General features: G+C 42.4%; 1 protein-coding gene across 2 annotated transcripts in view; it reads right to left on the reverse strand.

Annotated features, from left to right (window-relative positions):
* Positions 1-14,492, reverse strand: part of GLS (glutaminase) — a 752,941-nt gene extending 738,449 nt beyond the window's left edge. For both annotated transcript variants that reach the window (XM_068244915.1, XM_068244916.1), the window contains exons 1-2: positions 13,921-14,492; positions 2,301-2,397 (exon numbers count right to left, since the gene is read on the reverse strand). In XM_068244915.1, coding sequence (XP_068101016.1) covers positions 2,301-2,397; positions 13,921-14,195 — 372 coding nt within the window. In that variant the 5' untranslated portion in view covers positions 14,196-14,492. The remainder of the gene's footprint in view (positions 1-2,300; positions 2,398-13,920) is intronic.
* Between the last annotated feature and the right edge of the window lie 207 nt (positions 14,493-14,699).

Genomic DNA, 14,699 nt, shown 5'->3' on the forward strand with positions numbered 1-14,699 from the left:
GCGAGTATATATGGTACATTAAGAAGAAAAAAAAAATTGTATAGCACTGACACATTTATATGACATTTTTAGCAAGAATTTATTTTCACTTTAAAGTACACCTGAAATGAAAAACAAAAAAAAAAAAAACTTAGAAATTGATCTTAGAAGTGGGAAGCCACCAGATGGTCTAGAGGTCTCCTGCATCCACCTATGGCGCACCAATCCAGATTAAAGTCCCTCAATACCTACACAATTCAGCACGAGTTACAGAGGTTTCTTACGGCCACACAAGCTATGGACAAGTGCAACCGGGCTGGGTATGCACTTGTAATGACTTGTAATGTCAGTGCATGCCCATCAGGCCCCGTTTACACTTAATCCGTTTCTCTCAGTCTCTCAGTTACAACTGAAAGGCCAACTGATTTTCAAAGTAAGTCCCATGTTTTCCTATGGCACCTTTCACACTTAACGTGTTTTAACTGAAAATCTCTTTCACAATGCACTGCTATGAAGAAAAAAAAAATGTATACCAACTGATTAAAGAAAACCTGAAAAATAAACATACACAAGTCATACTTACCTCCCGTGTAGTCTACTCCTCAATCACTTTCTCCTCTCCCATGTCCTGTTTGTCCACTGTGATCAAGGGAATTCTGCAACCTCCATTTTGAAAATGGCCATGACCCCATAACAGCTTTCTGATCAGCACACTGTTAAACTGTAACATTGCCCACTTGAGCCATAGGGAAACATAGGGAAACATGGAGACTACCTGGCACATCAGTTGTCCTCTCAGTTATAACTGACAGCAACTGATATATTTCATTTCTGACAAAATGTTGTCAGAATGGGAAAGGATTATTGTCAGAAGAAAATGGTGAGCTTCTGAGAGGAACTGATGGCAAGGTAACTATGTTATGTTCAAATATTATTATTATTTAGTATTTATATAGCGCCGACATATTACGCAGCGCTGTACAGTGTGTGTGTGTGTGTGTGTGTGTGTGTGTGTGTGTGTGTGTGTGTGTGTGTGTGTGTGTGTGTGTGTGTGTGTATGTGTGTATATATTTTGCCTTGTCACCAACTGTCCCTCAAAGGAGCTCACAATCTAATCCCTACAATTGCCATATGTCTATATTATGTAGTGTAAGTACTGTAGTCTAGGGCCAATTTTTTTTTTTTTTTTAGGGGGAGCCAATTAACTTATCCGTATGTTTTTGGAATGTGGGAGGAAACCGGAGTTCCCGGAGGAAACCCACGCAGACACGGAGAGAACATACAAACTCTTTGCAGATCGTGCCCTGGCTGGGATTCGAACCAGGGACCCAGTGCTGCAAGGCGAGAGAGAGCTAACCACTACGCCACCGTGCTGCCACCGTGTTCATTTGAAGTTACCTTGTGTTTATTTTAAATAATTTTACTCAGTTCAGGTTCCTTTTAAGTGTAAACATGGCCTTAGACTGAAGCCTTCGTGCAAAGAAATAAAGTGTTAACAGTTTCTTTCTACTGGGGATGCATGGACCTTATTCCCACAACCAATCCAGATGCACTTATCCATAGCCAGAAGATGAAGACGGACCCTGTACTGGAATGGTGTACTCAATGAGGATCACAAAAGCCTAGGGACGATCCAGAGGCTTCCAACTATTAAGGCAAGTATCTAATTTTTAATCACTTCAGGTGTACTTACGCATCTGTTTGCTGGATTACTGGCAGCAAGCCACCCTTTTCCACAGAATCCAGTCAATCCTCTTTTGCTCTTCTGTGATGCTGATTATCTTGACCTGGCCAGCCTATAGTGTAGTTACACAAGACCTGCTGATATCAAGAATCCAGAACCTTGTCATCAGTAAGTATAAGGTTCAAAAAAAAAAATGTAGGGAACAAACGTGGACCAGTCTAATACAGCAGTATTTTTATGAGTAGTGAACAATGGATCTCTAATTCTTGTAAGAAAGGCATGACTGCACAACAGATATCAGGGAAAAGTACAATAAAAGCTATTTCTATGTATTAAGTAACTCTGGCATTCATGTTTGCAGTGTTCTCACCAGGCCCTTTTAGCTGGGTGCCCCACTCGGCTAGTTTTGGTGACCACCCGGCTGTTATCTGCTCACCTCCTCCTATGCTGTAAGCAGAATTGTGGAGAGAAGCACTCTCTCATCTCGCCCCATCAGGCTACTTTTTCATGCCACCCGGCTACTTTTACATGCCACTTGGCTGGTAAAAAATGTCTGGGGAGAACACTGTTTGTTCTGATTAAAACATAAAATGTAAATAAAATTGCAAAAGAGTATTAAAATGTAAGGTGCACTTACAGTAATAAATTTATGCACTGGTATTTTTTCTTGACCTTCTGCAATTGTGTAGAAAAGCAAATCTTCCAGGCTAGGTAAAAGTCCTTGCTTGTTTTTTCTGTAACATAAAAAAAACATCAGCTTTGACAGTTTCAAAATAAATATTGTCATTTCAAGACTGTTGTTTCACACTTTTTGGTTATTCAGACCAAAGGTGAAGGCAAAAGGGCCAACAAGTGCTAAGCCTCTCTGGGAACTCCTTCAAGACTGTTGGACGACCATTTCAGGTGACTACCTCTGAAGCTCATCAAGAGAATGCCAAGAGTGGGCAAAGCAGTAATCAAAGCAAAAGGTGACTCTTTGAATGAGAAGGCGTGTCCAAACTTTTGGTCTGTACAGTGTGTGTGTGTGTGTGTGTGTGTGTGTGTGTGTGTGTGTGTGTGTGTGTGTGTGTGTGTGTGTGTGTGTGTGTGTGTGTGTGTGTGTGTGTGTGTGTGTGTGTGTGTGTGTGTGTGTGTGTGTGTGTGTGTATATATGTGTGTGTGTGTGTGTGTGTGTGTGTGTGTGTGTGTGTGTGTGTGTGTGTGTGTATGTATGTATGTATATGTGTGTATGTGTGTGTGTGTATGTATATGTGTATATGTGTGTATGTGTGTATGTGTGTATGTGTGTATGTGTGTATGTGTGTATGTGTGTATGTGTGTATGTGTGTATGTGTGTATGTGTGTATGTGTGTATGTGTGTATGTGTGTATGTGTGTATGTGTGTATGTGTGTATGTGTGTATGTGTGTATGTGTGTATGTGTGTGTGTGTGTGTGTGTGTGTATGTGTGTATGTGTGTGTGTGTGTGTGTGTGTGTGTATGTGTGTGTGTGTATGTATATGTGTATATGTGTGTATGTATATGTGTATATGTGTGTATGTGTGTATGTGTGTGTGTATGTATATGTGTATATGTGTGTATGTGTGTGTGTATGTGTGTGTATGTGTGTATGTATGTGTGTATGTGTGTGTGTATGTATGTGTGTATGTATGTGTGTATGTGTGTGTGTATGTATATGTGTATATGTGTGTATGTATATGTGTATATGTGTGTATGTATATGTGTATATGTGTGTATGTATATGTGTATATGTGTGTATGTGTGTGTGTATGTGTGTGTGTATGTGTGTGTGTATGTGTGTGTGTATGTGTGTATGTGTATGTGTATGTGTATGTGTATGTGTATGTGTATGTGTATGTGTATGTGTCTGTGTCTGTGTCTGTGTCTGTGTCTGTGTGTGTGTTTTCCCTGGCATAGTATGGCTGATCCTACTGCTTTAACAGGCCTCTGGCATCCAGACCGTAGACAGTTGCAGTACCAGCCAATAAAAGCCAGACTACCCCAAAAAGGCACCACATAAATCACTCCGTAAACCAAAATGTGAATCCCAATAGATGGCAACAAAGGATGAACCCACCCACCACAAGACCTACAACAGAGATGACACCACAGAGCATTGACATGGCAGAAGAACTAAGGAAACTGCTCCTCGCCACACACAATATGCTGAAGGACTGTGGAAAACTGACTGCCCTATAAACAGCTCATTACAAGATAAATAAAAACAAACACAACATGAAACCCCTCATAATTTAGCAGCTGTAATATTCAAGGTTTGAATGCTTCAGCTTTTGGAACCAAAATAAATGACCCAGACTTTGAAGACTAAGAAAGGTGGACATACAGATCCTCCTAGAGACATGGACCCAGACAGAGGACACTCGTCATCAGTACCCATTGGTTATTGGGAATTCACTGTTGCAGCCCAGAAACACAAACATATCAAGCAGGGCCACTGCTCAGGAGGGATTATAATCTGGTATAAAGGAGGAGCTTCAAGAACACATCAAACCAGTGAAGAGAGGGAACAGCCACATCTGGTTAAAGTGGACCCAAATTAAAAATACAAGATTTCAGAAATAAAATCTATTTTCTAAATTATAATAATAAATAGCAGCCTTTTTTCAGCTGCATGATGACAAATATAAAATATTTTATATTTATTGGAGGAACCCCTCCCTTCCTTTCAAATTGCCGGCATTTTTCCGGCAAACTGGTGGAGTAGATGGTGTCTGGCAATGGAGGAATTGCTAATGGCTGCCCCCAGTATAACCCTAGCTATGAAAAGAGAAGGGAATTGTGATGTCAAAATATATTCCAGGATCTTAGCTGCAAGACTGGGTGAAATAACGGACCTGGTTCTGGGGAATCAACAGGCTGGCTTTCGAAAACAAAGACATGTTAAAGACAACATCTATACGGCTATTAATGTGGTGAATGGTTGTAAATTGAGTAATAAAGAAGCAATATTAGCCACTATCGATGCAGAAAAAGCCTTTGATAGGGCATCTAGGGGTTTTATATTTGATGTTCTTAAGAGGATTGGCCTGGGTCCCTGTTTTGTTGACAGAATAATAAATTTGTACTCCAATCAATCAGCAAGAGTCAAGATAAATGGCTGTCTATCGGAGAGCTTTAGATTAACTAATGGAGTTCGGCAAGGATGCCCTCTCTCTCCAGTGCTGTTCAATTTGAGTCTAGAGCCCCTAATCAGAGCTATCCAAGGGGATCCCTTTATAGAGGGGATAGTAAATGAAGGGGAGGAAATAAAATTGATAGCTTACGCTGATGATATACTCCTCACTTTGACCAATCCACGGGTCTCTATGAAACACTGCATGAAATGGTTCACTCAGTTTGGGATGGCTACTAATTTTAAAATTAATGAACAAAAATCTATAATTCTTGATTTGGGTTGCTCCCCTGGAACCAAGAAAGCTATTCAGGACAGTATAAATTTTTGTTGGGACAGTCACTCAATCAAATATTTGGGTGTAAGAATTTGCGCTGAATCAAGAGATTTATATAGAGCCAATTATGGGGACATAGTAGTAGTATGTAGGGAAGCATTGAGAACCTGGGATCTCCCTTTTTTTAATGTTATTGGTAGAATAGCAATTGTAAAGATGAAGATATTGCCTAGATTACTGTTCCTGTTACAGTGTCTGCCCCTGTCCCTACCCAGCAAATGGTTTCAAGAATGGAACAAGATGTTCCAAAATTTTATATGGGCAAGGTCACGGCGTAGGATAGCATTCTCTATTACTTCAAGGGGTAAGGATCTCGGGGGTATGGCAGTTCCAGACATCTACAGATATTATACTAGTATTCATCTAGCTCGTGTGCTGGATTGGAGAATAAATGAGGACAATAGATTATGGGTAAGAATGGAGGGAAGCTGCCTCCGCCGAGACCTTCTCCTTTCCTGGATTCCAGCTCAGATACGAGCTGCTCTGTTGGTTCCTTCCCATCCCCTTATTCAACCTACGGTATCAATTCTAGCTAAAGTAATTGAGAGATGGCGACATTTTGATGGAATATCCCCACTGATATCAATTGTAAATAATCCAGATTTTGGACCAACTAAAGACAAGGCTTGGTGTAAGGCTAATCATCTTCCTATGGATATGAGACTTATAGACTTGGTAGGTAATAGTGAACTAGCCATCTCTCCCTTACTTGATTCCCATAAAATTGATTATTTCGTTGCTGTACAACTAAAGAGTTACTGGAAGAATTTGGAGAGAAAGGAGGGTGTTAGCAACAAAGTAAACAATTTTGAAAGATGGTTCCTATTAAAACAAAGGCCACCAAGGACTCTCTCAAACATTTATAAAGTGCTGGATGCCACCCTCCATGGGGTCCTCCCACGATACTGTGACAGTTGGGAAAAATGTGAAGGAATTAAAATGAATGGAGAATTATGGGCTAGAGTTTTTAAAAAAATCTGGAGTATATCGGACACCTATATTCAGCTTGCCCAATATAAATTAATAGCCAGATGGTACCTGTCGCCAGTTCGTATGTTCAGATACGGCTTAGCTGTCGATGAAACCTGCTGGAACTGCGGACGGGATTCAGGTACCTTCTTGCATATGATGTGGAGCTGCCCTGTGGTGGTGGGCTTCTGGAAAGGGGTGGAGGAATTTTGTTCCGGGTACTTAATCCCTGGGGTTACATTAGATGTAAACTGGGCAATTTTTGGGATTAAAGATACAAGAGAAGCAGAAGGTGGTCCTGAGCAAAAACTATTGGTAGATTTGGGGGTAAGCTTAGCTAGAAAGCTTATTATTAAAAAATGGAAAAATCCAGAACCACTCTCCCTTGGAGAATGGAAAAAGGATATTACAGCATTTCTAAATAATAGAGTTTGGATAGGAGAAGATGATGTGACTGAAAGGTCTAATGCTACTTGTTGGGTTGTTATGAAACAGATTTGGGAGAAGAGTGTTGTCTGACTTCCGTATACCTCTTTGTTTTTGTAAGGAGGAGGAGAGGACCTAGAAGTGTCTGAGTTTTTTGGGGGGAAGTATATGGAGGATGTATGAGGTATGTATGGGGTGTGGTAGGTGGGATGTCTGAGTGAACAGTAATCTGTCATTACGTTGTATTGTTTTACTATATTTCTAATAATTTTCTAATTCAAATAAGATTACTAAATAAAAGATATGGCAAACCATGATGCAACAAATTACCCAACAAGAGAAGGTGCTGATGAAGCTAAGTTCTGGTTGGGATATGGCGTATTATCGCTGCTGAGAGTTTGCAGAAAAGAAAAAAAAAAAAAAAAAAAATGAAAAGAGAAGGGTGAAAGGCATGCACTGAAATGATCATAGGTTTGAAGGAGTGTTTATCTTTGTATGTGTCAGGGTGGTGCAACTAAATATTTTTAATTAAAAAAATGTTTGCTTTGGGTCCGCTTTAAAGTTAAGCAGCTCCATCTCCTCTCAGACTGACATTTACCTCTGTGCACCATATATTGCACCAGCAGAATCACCATACTCTAATCCAGAGAGCTACCAAGTCCTACAAAGGGAAGCTTCTCACTTCCAAACCTTGGGGAAAATACTTATCTATGGTGACCTAAATGCCAGAACAGGAACAAAAAAAAAAAAAAAAAAAAAAAAAAAAAAAAAAAGAAGGACTACCTCACCTCAGAAGGCAATTTCCATATATTTGGACCTGAGACCCTGTACCCTGAAACCATACAAAAAGAAACAGCTACGACAGCACAGTCAATAAGTATGGGAAACAACTGCTGAACCTCTGCAAAGGTCTAGGACTTCACATCCTTAATGGCCGCACCAAGAGGGACTCTCTAGGGATATATACACTAAACTCCCATGTAGGTAGTAGTGTGGTGGACTATGCCATCAATGACATGGACCCTGCAAGCATCCGTACTCTCATAGTCACCCTACAATCACATCTGTCAGACCACAACCAAATCCTACTATACATCAATTCCTCAAGCAAACCCTCTGCACAACATCCAGTGTGTAACCTACCACCCACTTTTAAATGGTCCAGAGAATCAACCATAAAGTACAAGGAGACTCTCAACAGACCAGAAGCAATACAGCTACTTCTGGACTATCAAACGTATACCTACAACCCTGATCAACAAGGTGTGCAGCAAGCAGCAAAGAACTTCAACCAGATAATACACACCATTGCAGAATTGGCCAACATAAGAAGGATTGCCCAAAAGAGACCATCAAAGAAAAAACACAAGCAAATGGTTCGACAGTGAATGCAAGTCACTAAGAAACAACCTACGAGCAATATCGAACAAAAAATACAGACATCCAAACAACATAAAATTGAGGACAGCACATGATGCCGCACGTCAATATAAAGCGACCATTAAAAAGAAAAAACAAAACCATGTCCAAAATCGACTCCAACGGCTGGAAGAATCCCTGCAAAACGACTCCTTTTGGGAGACCTGGAAACAAATTGGCAAAAAAACTAAACAAAATAATCAGCATATCCAAAATGGCCAAGTCTGGCTACAATACTTCAAAGACCTATACAGAGATATTCCTATAAAAGAACTCAGCCCAGAACAATCACAATTATTCAACAAATTAAAGAACCTGGAGGAGAAGGTGAAAGATTTTCAAAACCCACTTGACACACCTTTCACACTGGAGAAAATAAAAGAGAAGATAAAATCCATGCAAGGCAAAAAAGCTAGTGGCACAGATGGAATCCTATCAGAAATGATCAGATCTGGCACCCCAGAAATCCATGCTGCAATATGGAAACTATTCAACCTGGTCTTGTATGCCGGTTACTTCCCTGAAGTCTGGAATGAAGGACTTATATGCCATATGAAGGAATTTTATGCCAAACCATCGCACCACATCTACACCCTGCACACCCTTATCTAGCACCATGTACACAGACGACGAAAAGGAAAAAAAATTGCCGGCTTCGTGGACTTTAAAAAGGCTTTTGACTCAGTGTGGCATCCAGGTTTGTTCCTGAGACTCCTAGAGAGCGGAATAGGAGGGAAAACATATGAGGTCATAAAGAGCTCATACACTGGGAACAAGTGCAGTGTGAAAGTAAATGGGAAAAGAACAACTTTTTTCCTCCAGGGTCGGGGGGTAAGACAGGGTTGCAACCTGAGTCCAACACTTTTCAAAATATACATCAACAAATTAGCCTCAGCCCTAGAGGCCTCACCAGCACCAGGACTCACCCTGCATGACAACAGTGAAATTCCTACTGTACGCAGATGACCTCTTTACTGCTATCACCAACTAAAGAAGGTCTACAAGACAGCCTAGAAATCCTGGAGAAATTCAGCACAACATGGGCACTCCCCATTAATCTGAAGAAAACTAAAACTGGTGTTCCAGAGGAAAAACATGAGGTCAGCCCGGAGCCCATCCTTTACACTAAATGACTGTGAAATCAGCAGAACTGATAATATACCTACCTTGGTCTGGAAATCAACCAATCTGGAAGTCTTAAATCAGCCATAGAGGCCCTGAAAGCCAAAGCTTGCAGAACGTTCTATGCCATCAGGAAAGAACTGTACCACCTCAAACCAGCAGTAAAGGTCTGGTTGAAAGTCTTTGACAGTGTCATCACCCCAATCCTACTCTATGAAAGTGAAATATGGGGCCCAATCACCTACCCATATCAATCAAAATGGGAATCTAGCCCCCCAGAAATATTCCACCTGGAATTCTGCAAACACCTCCTCCATGTCCATCTGAGTACCTCAAACAATGCCTACCGAGCTGAGCAGATTCCCACTACTGCTTGAGATACAGAAGAGAGAGTGTTGTCCTACTGTGCCCATCTACAGAGCAGCAGGCCCGACTCGCCCCACTACAAAGCCATGCTGCACAATGAAGCCCAAGAAAAGCCATGTGCCCTGAAAGAAGTTGTCAACTCTCTGGTACCTCCAAACTCAGATCCACAAGTCCAATCAAGAGCCCAGATAAAGCACACCACAGCCAAGAGCAAAGAGGACTATGTAGATAAATGGAGGAATGAAATAAAAAAAACAGTCACAAAAGCTAACCATATACCAGTCCCTACAGAGAGAATATAAAATAGCCCCATACCTGGAAAAGCTCCAAAACCCTCAAGAGCAAAATCCTGAGCATCTACAGACTGAGTGCTCACAACCTCGAAATAGAGTCTGGGAGACACAGACAGACATACAAACCCAGGGAGGAGAGACTGTGCCAACACTGTGAGCAGAAGACCCTCGAGGATGAAAATCACTTCCTGCTGCACTGCCCCAAATATACCGCTACCAGGGAAACCTTCTTTAAGAAACTCATAGAACTATTTCCAGACTTTCACACATTAGAGGATGAGAGAAAACACTGCATTCTAGTAGGAGAAGAGGCTGCACACTATGTCACAGCATGCCACAGACAGAGGTGCATAAATGAACTGTAAACTCCCCCCCCCCCCCCCCCAAATGTCCCCGAACTGCTAACTCACCCCATCCCATGTCCCTCATTCCCCCTGCTTTGGCAATGCCTGTATTGAAGCTTGGTCATGCCAATAAAGCTATGATGATTTTGCCATGCCAATAAAGCTTTTTGATTTTGATTTGATTTGAGTATGCAGTTAGTGCAAGCAAACATGTGTGCATAGAGAAAAGCAGAGTCTACTTGGCAGTGCAACATATATCCAGCAGTGGCACTTTTAGCAATGGCATTGGAGGCAGTTCTGGATGCAGAGTAGTTGTTTCCAGCAGAGTCCTGTGGCTGTTGAATCCTGTTTGAATTCCTGGGTGAATTCTTGGTAAGTTGTAAAGCACTTTGTAATAAATGGCACGAGTGACCTCACTCCAGCATTTAAATAGGTATGATAGCTGCCATGGTTGAAATGGAAGTGATTCTCAATTAGAATTGGGAAAACAGTTCAGCTGAGGATGGGAGAGCTACCAAAAAAAACAGGAATGCAATAAATAATTGCTGCTCACTGGGCTGGAACACAAGGATTCACAAATGTAAAATGGGAATTTACAAACACTGCTGAACTACTTAAAATTATATTAAACAATCTTAGTAGCAACTAGCAATGTATACAGCAATCATACTTCTGGAGAGAACTTTTTTCTGGACATTGTGTCTATAACTTTGAGAGGATTATTGATCTTTTACTGGGATCCCTTTTATTAACAATATTTTTACACATGCAAGCTCACTGCAGTGAGTCTGAATGAGCGTTGTATGTGTGGTGGTAATATGTGTTACAGGAAAAAGTGCTAATTTTTAGCCTAAGGTCAATTTACTAATTTGTGTGTCAAATTTTGTAATAAAAGTTTGAATACTCTTTTCTAGCGCTGTGGACATTTAGGCCTGGTGCACACCAAAAACCATTAGCAGATTCGCAAAATGCTAGCAGATTTTGAAACGCTTTTTCTGCAGTGTTTCAGCTAGCGTTTTGCGGTTTTGTGTAGCGGTTTTGGTGTAGTAGATTTCATGTATTGTTACAGTAAAGCTGTTACTGAACAGCTACTGTAACAAAAACCGCCTGGCAAACCGCTCTGAAGTGCCGTTTTTTCAGAGCGGTTTGCGTTTTTCCTATACTTAACATTGAGGCAGAAACGCCTCCGCAATCCAAAATCTGCAGCAGCTCAGGAGTATGCTTTTCTGCAAAACGCCTCCCGCTCTGGTGTGCACCAGCCCATTGAAATACATTACCTAAGCGGATCCGCACCCGCAAGCAGATCGCAAACCGAGGCCGAAACGCTCTGGTGTGCACTAGGCCTTATTGTATATTGCTTTTGCTGGGTATTGGAGGATTTGCCTAGTACATTCAGCTGCTGATATATCCATAGGCGCAGATATCTGTATACATTTACTGGTCATAGGCAACCACAGGGGGGGGGGGGGAATTACAGCTGCCCAGAACCCCCCCCCCCCCCCTCCAGACTAGGGCCAGTGCAGTGTCTGGGGACAGGCACAAGTTGAGACACCAGAATATCTGCAGGTATCCTACAACACTGCTCCCTTTCTTTCCCTGCACAGTTGACTTTGGATGGAGCAGCAGTGTGTGTACAGAGCATAGAGCAGCAGCGTGTAAGCATGTATACAGAGCATAGAGCAGCAGCGTGTAAGCATGTATACAGAGCATGGAGCAGCAGCAGCGTGTAGGCGTGGGTGCAAAGCAGGGAGCAGCGGCGTGGGTGCAAAGCAGGGAGCAGCGGCGTGGGTGCAAAGCAGGGAGCAGCGGCGTGGGTGCAAAGCAGGGAGCAGCGGCGTGGGTGCAAAGCAGGGAGCAGCGGCGTGGGTGCAAAGCAGGGAGCAGCGGCGTGGGTGCAAAGCAGGGAGCAGCGGCGTGGGTGCAAAGCAGGGAGCAGCGGCGTGGGTGCAAAGCAGGGAGCAGCGGCGTGGGTGCAAAGCAGGGAGCAGCGGCGTGGGTGCAAAGCAGGGAGCAGCGGCGTGGGTGCAGAGCAGGGAGCAGCAGCGTGTAAGCATGTATACAGAGCATGGAGCAGCAGTGTGCGTACAGAGCATGGAGCAGCTCTGGGAACCTTAGAGTCAGATATGAGCACAGCCCTGTGCCCTGCTGTGTGAATCCTTCACTTTCCCCTTCATTACCAATGTCAGCTGTCCTCATTATTATCTGCATCCAAACTGCTCCTGATTGATCCTGAGCAGATCGGACATTTAGGAAATAATTAGCAGATCCTGTCAATCTCACGGAAAATTGCATTATGTGTATGCATAATGTCCTACCATATTATTATACTGTATTGTGCATGGCTGAGGGAGACCTTTCAGGACCCCCCCCCCCCCCCCTTTGAAAATCCTGGATTTGCCCCTGCTGATATATACCAGTTATCAGAATCAGAATCAAGTTTAATGGCCAAGTACAGGGGTTGTACCTGGAATTATTTTTGGCACAGACAGGTTCGAGTAGTACAAAAGACAAGTTTTGCAGATATGCAGTATTGTACAAGTTATACAGATATGCAGTATTGAAGACAAACAGATACACAGTAAGTAGAGTAATTCAAGTAAGGAGAGCAGTAGAGTAGTTTAAGTGACTCTAGACTAGTTGGGGTGGTGTAAAATGGGTGGGCTAACTACCCGGGTGTAAGCGCTGGAGCACGGGAGTGCGATGTGGAGGGTACATTGAGGAGATCAATGGCTTGGGGAAAGAAGGTGTTCCTGTGTCTAGTGGTCCTGGTGGGTAAGGACCTGTAGCGGCGGCCTAAAGGGAGAAGACTGAAGTAGCGGTTGCCAGGGTGGGTGGGGTCGCCTGCTATCCTCGCAGCCCCTGAGCGCAGTCTGGACGAGTAGAGAAGGTTGAGTGGTTGAGCCTAAAGTAAGTATCTATGTTGGTTTATTTAAGTTAAGAAAGTTTCATTATTTTGATGATAAATAGCAGAGCAATGGACCTCCAAGTCTATCAGCTCCAGTGCTGCAGTTCCGCCACCCTCCACTGTCCCATCAATACCATCGCCGACCCAAGCTGGGTCACTGGCTAAGCTGTGGGTGCATCTATGCCTCTCGAGATGACTCAGGAAAGGACTTCTACCTACACCACCAGCTGAATATGCTTAGTAAAGTTGCGTGAGTGGAGGAAGTAGCCAAAGTGAAGGTCCAGGTGTGCATTTTCCTGGCATGCACTGAGCTGCCATCCATGGAATATATCAGCTGTTCGGTTTGTGACAAATCAGCTGCTATCCTATTGGACAGTAGACTTTCTGCAGGGGAAATAGAGAGTGGTTGTTGGTAGACAGCCTAATATTAAAGTACTGTGTTACTGTGTTTTCATAATGTAAACAAGTTAAACACACAAATGTTTATTGTAGACAAATTAACTCTTAAATCTAGATTTTATCTTATCGTAAGTGTAAACACATAAAAGTGTATGGGGTTCTGAAATCTATTTACTTTTTATTCAGTTATAACAGGATGTTTATATGAAACGGATAAATACTGATCCGCAAAAAAAATAAAAAAAAAATAAAAATGCTGAAAATTAAGACTGCTCCTGAATTTTAAAAAAAATTAAAACATAAATAGATCTAATAGTGTAATAAAAAAATAATTGTGCAACAAGACAGGGTTAAGAAATAACTGGAAAATATTGGTATGTTCCAAATGTGATGACAAGGATGGAGGGGGCGTGTTTTGGAACAGGCTTGTATTACTGTATGGTACAATCCCTTGGGTGAAGTAAATGGGGATTCGTGTGACGTGACGTCATAGGCAGCGCTACAGATAGTGCGAAAACATAGGGTGGCACAGTCTTTCAACTTACTTGTCTTCCTTTGTAGATTTGACAGCGGTATCCTGGTCTGACGCAGATCTTGTATCAATCCCATTTTCTGCAGACTCCCCTGATTTGGAACAAAACCGTCTGATTTGAGGTGTCCATGAGGTTGCCATCCACACCCTTTTCTCACCAATCCCTCCTCCTCCATCAATTACATTTATTCCGGCAGTGCATTCAGACGCCGAGATGCGAACAACGGTAGTTAAAACGGTGGTTATTGGTTTCCTAATGTTCAAGTATAGCAGCCCCAAACGGATCATATTAATCGAAGGTCTTCAGTATAGAAGTAGAGGCCGCCTAGTACAAACCGTTTTCTGTAAGGAGGTTAACAGAGACCTGCCCTTAATGCCCTTTCATTGGTCGACTAGCCTATCTGTCAACTGAGTAGCTTACGATTGGTGACCTATACTAATTCTGCTGTCAACCTGAGTAAAGCACGAACGCCAGCGTTTTGTAACAGCTTTGCTTTTCGAAGAAAGTTTCGTCTGTCTTCTTTTCGATCAGAGATGCTTGATTATGTGAATTTCCTATCCTATACACAGTTGCGTGCTCGCTCCCGTGCGTGTACCCTAAGCTGATTTAGTCAGCACGCATGCGCTCATCACTGTGTCGCCGCTTGCTCGAACTGCTTCTATCCAGCAATTTGTTCTGTAAAAATCTTTGCATGTATCTGCTTTTATACGAAATCATCGCTGTTCTAGAAAATGGCATTTCCGTTATTTTTGTAGCGAATTTAGTATGTGGATAGTCAATATCGCTGTAAG

The sequence above is a fragment of the Hyperolius riggenbachi genome, chromosome 7 (genome assembly GCF_040937935.1).
Source record: "Hyperolius riggenbachi isolate aHypRig1 chromosome 7, aHypRig1.pri, whole genome shotgun sequence".
Lineage (NCBI taxonomy): Eukaryota > Metazoa > Chordata > Amphibia > Anura > Hyperoliidae > Hyperolius > Hyperolius riggenbachi.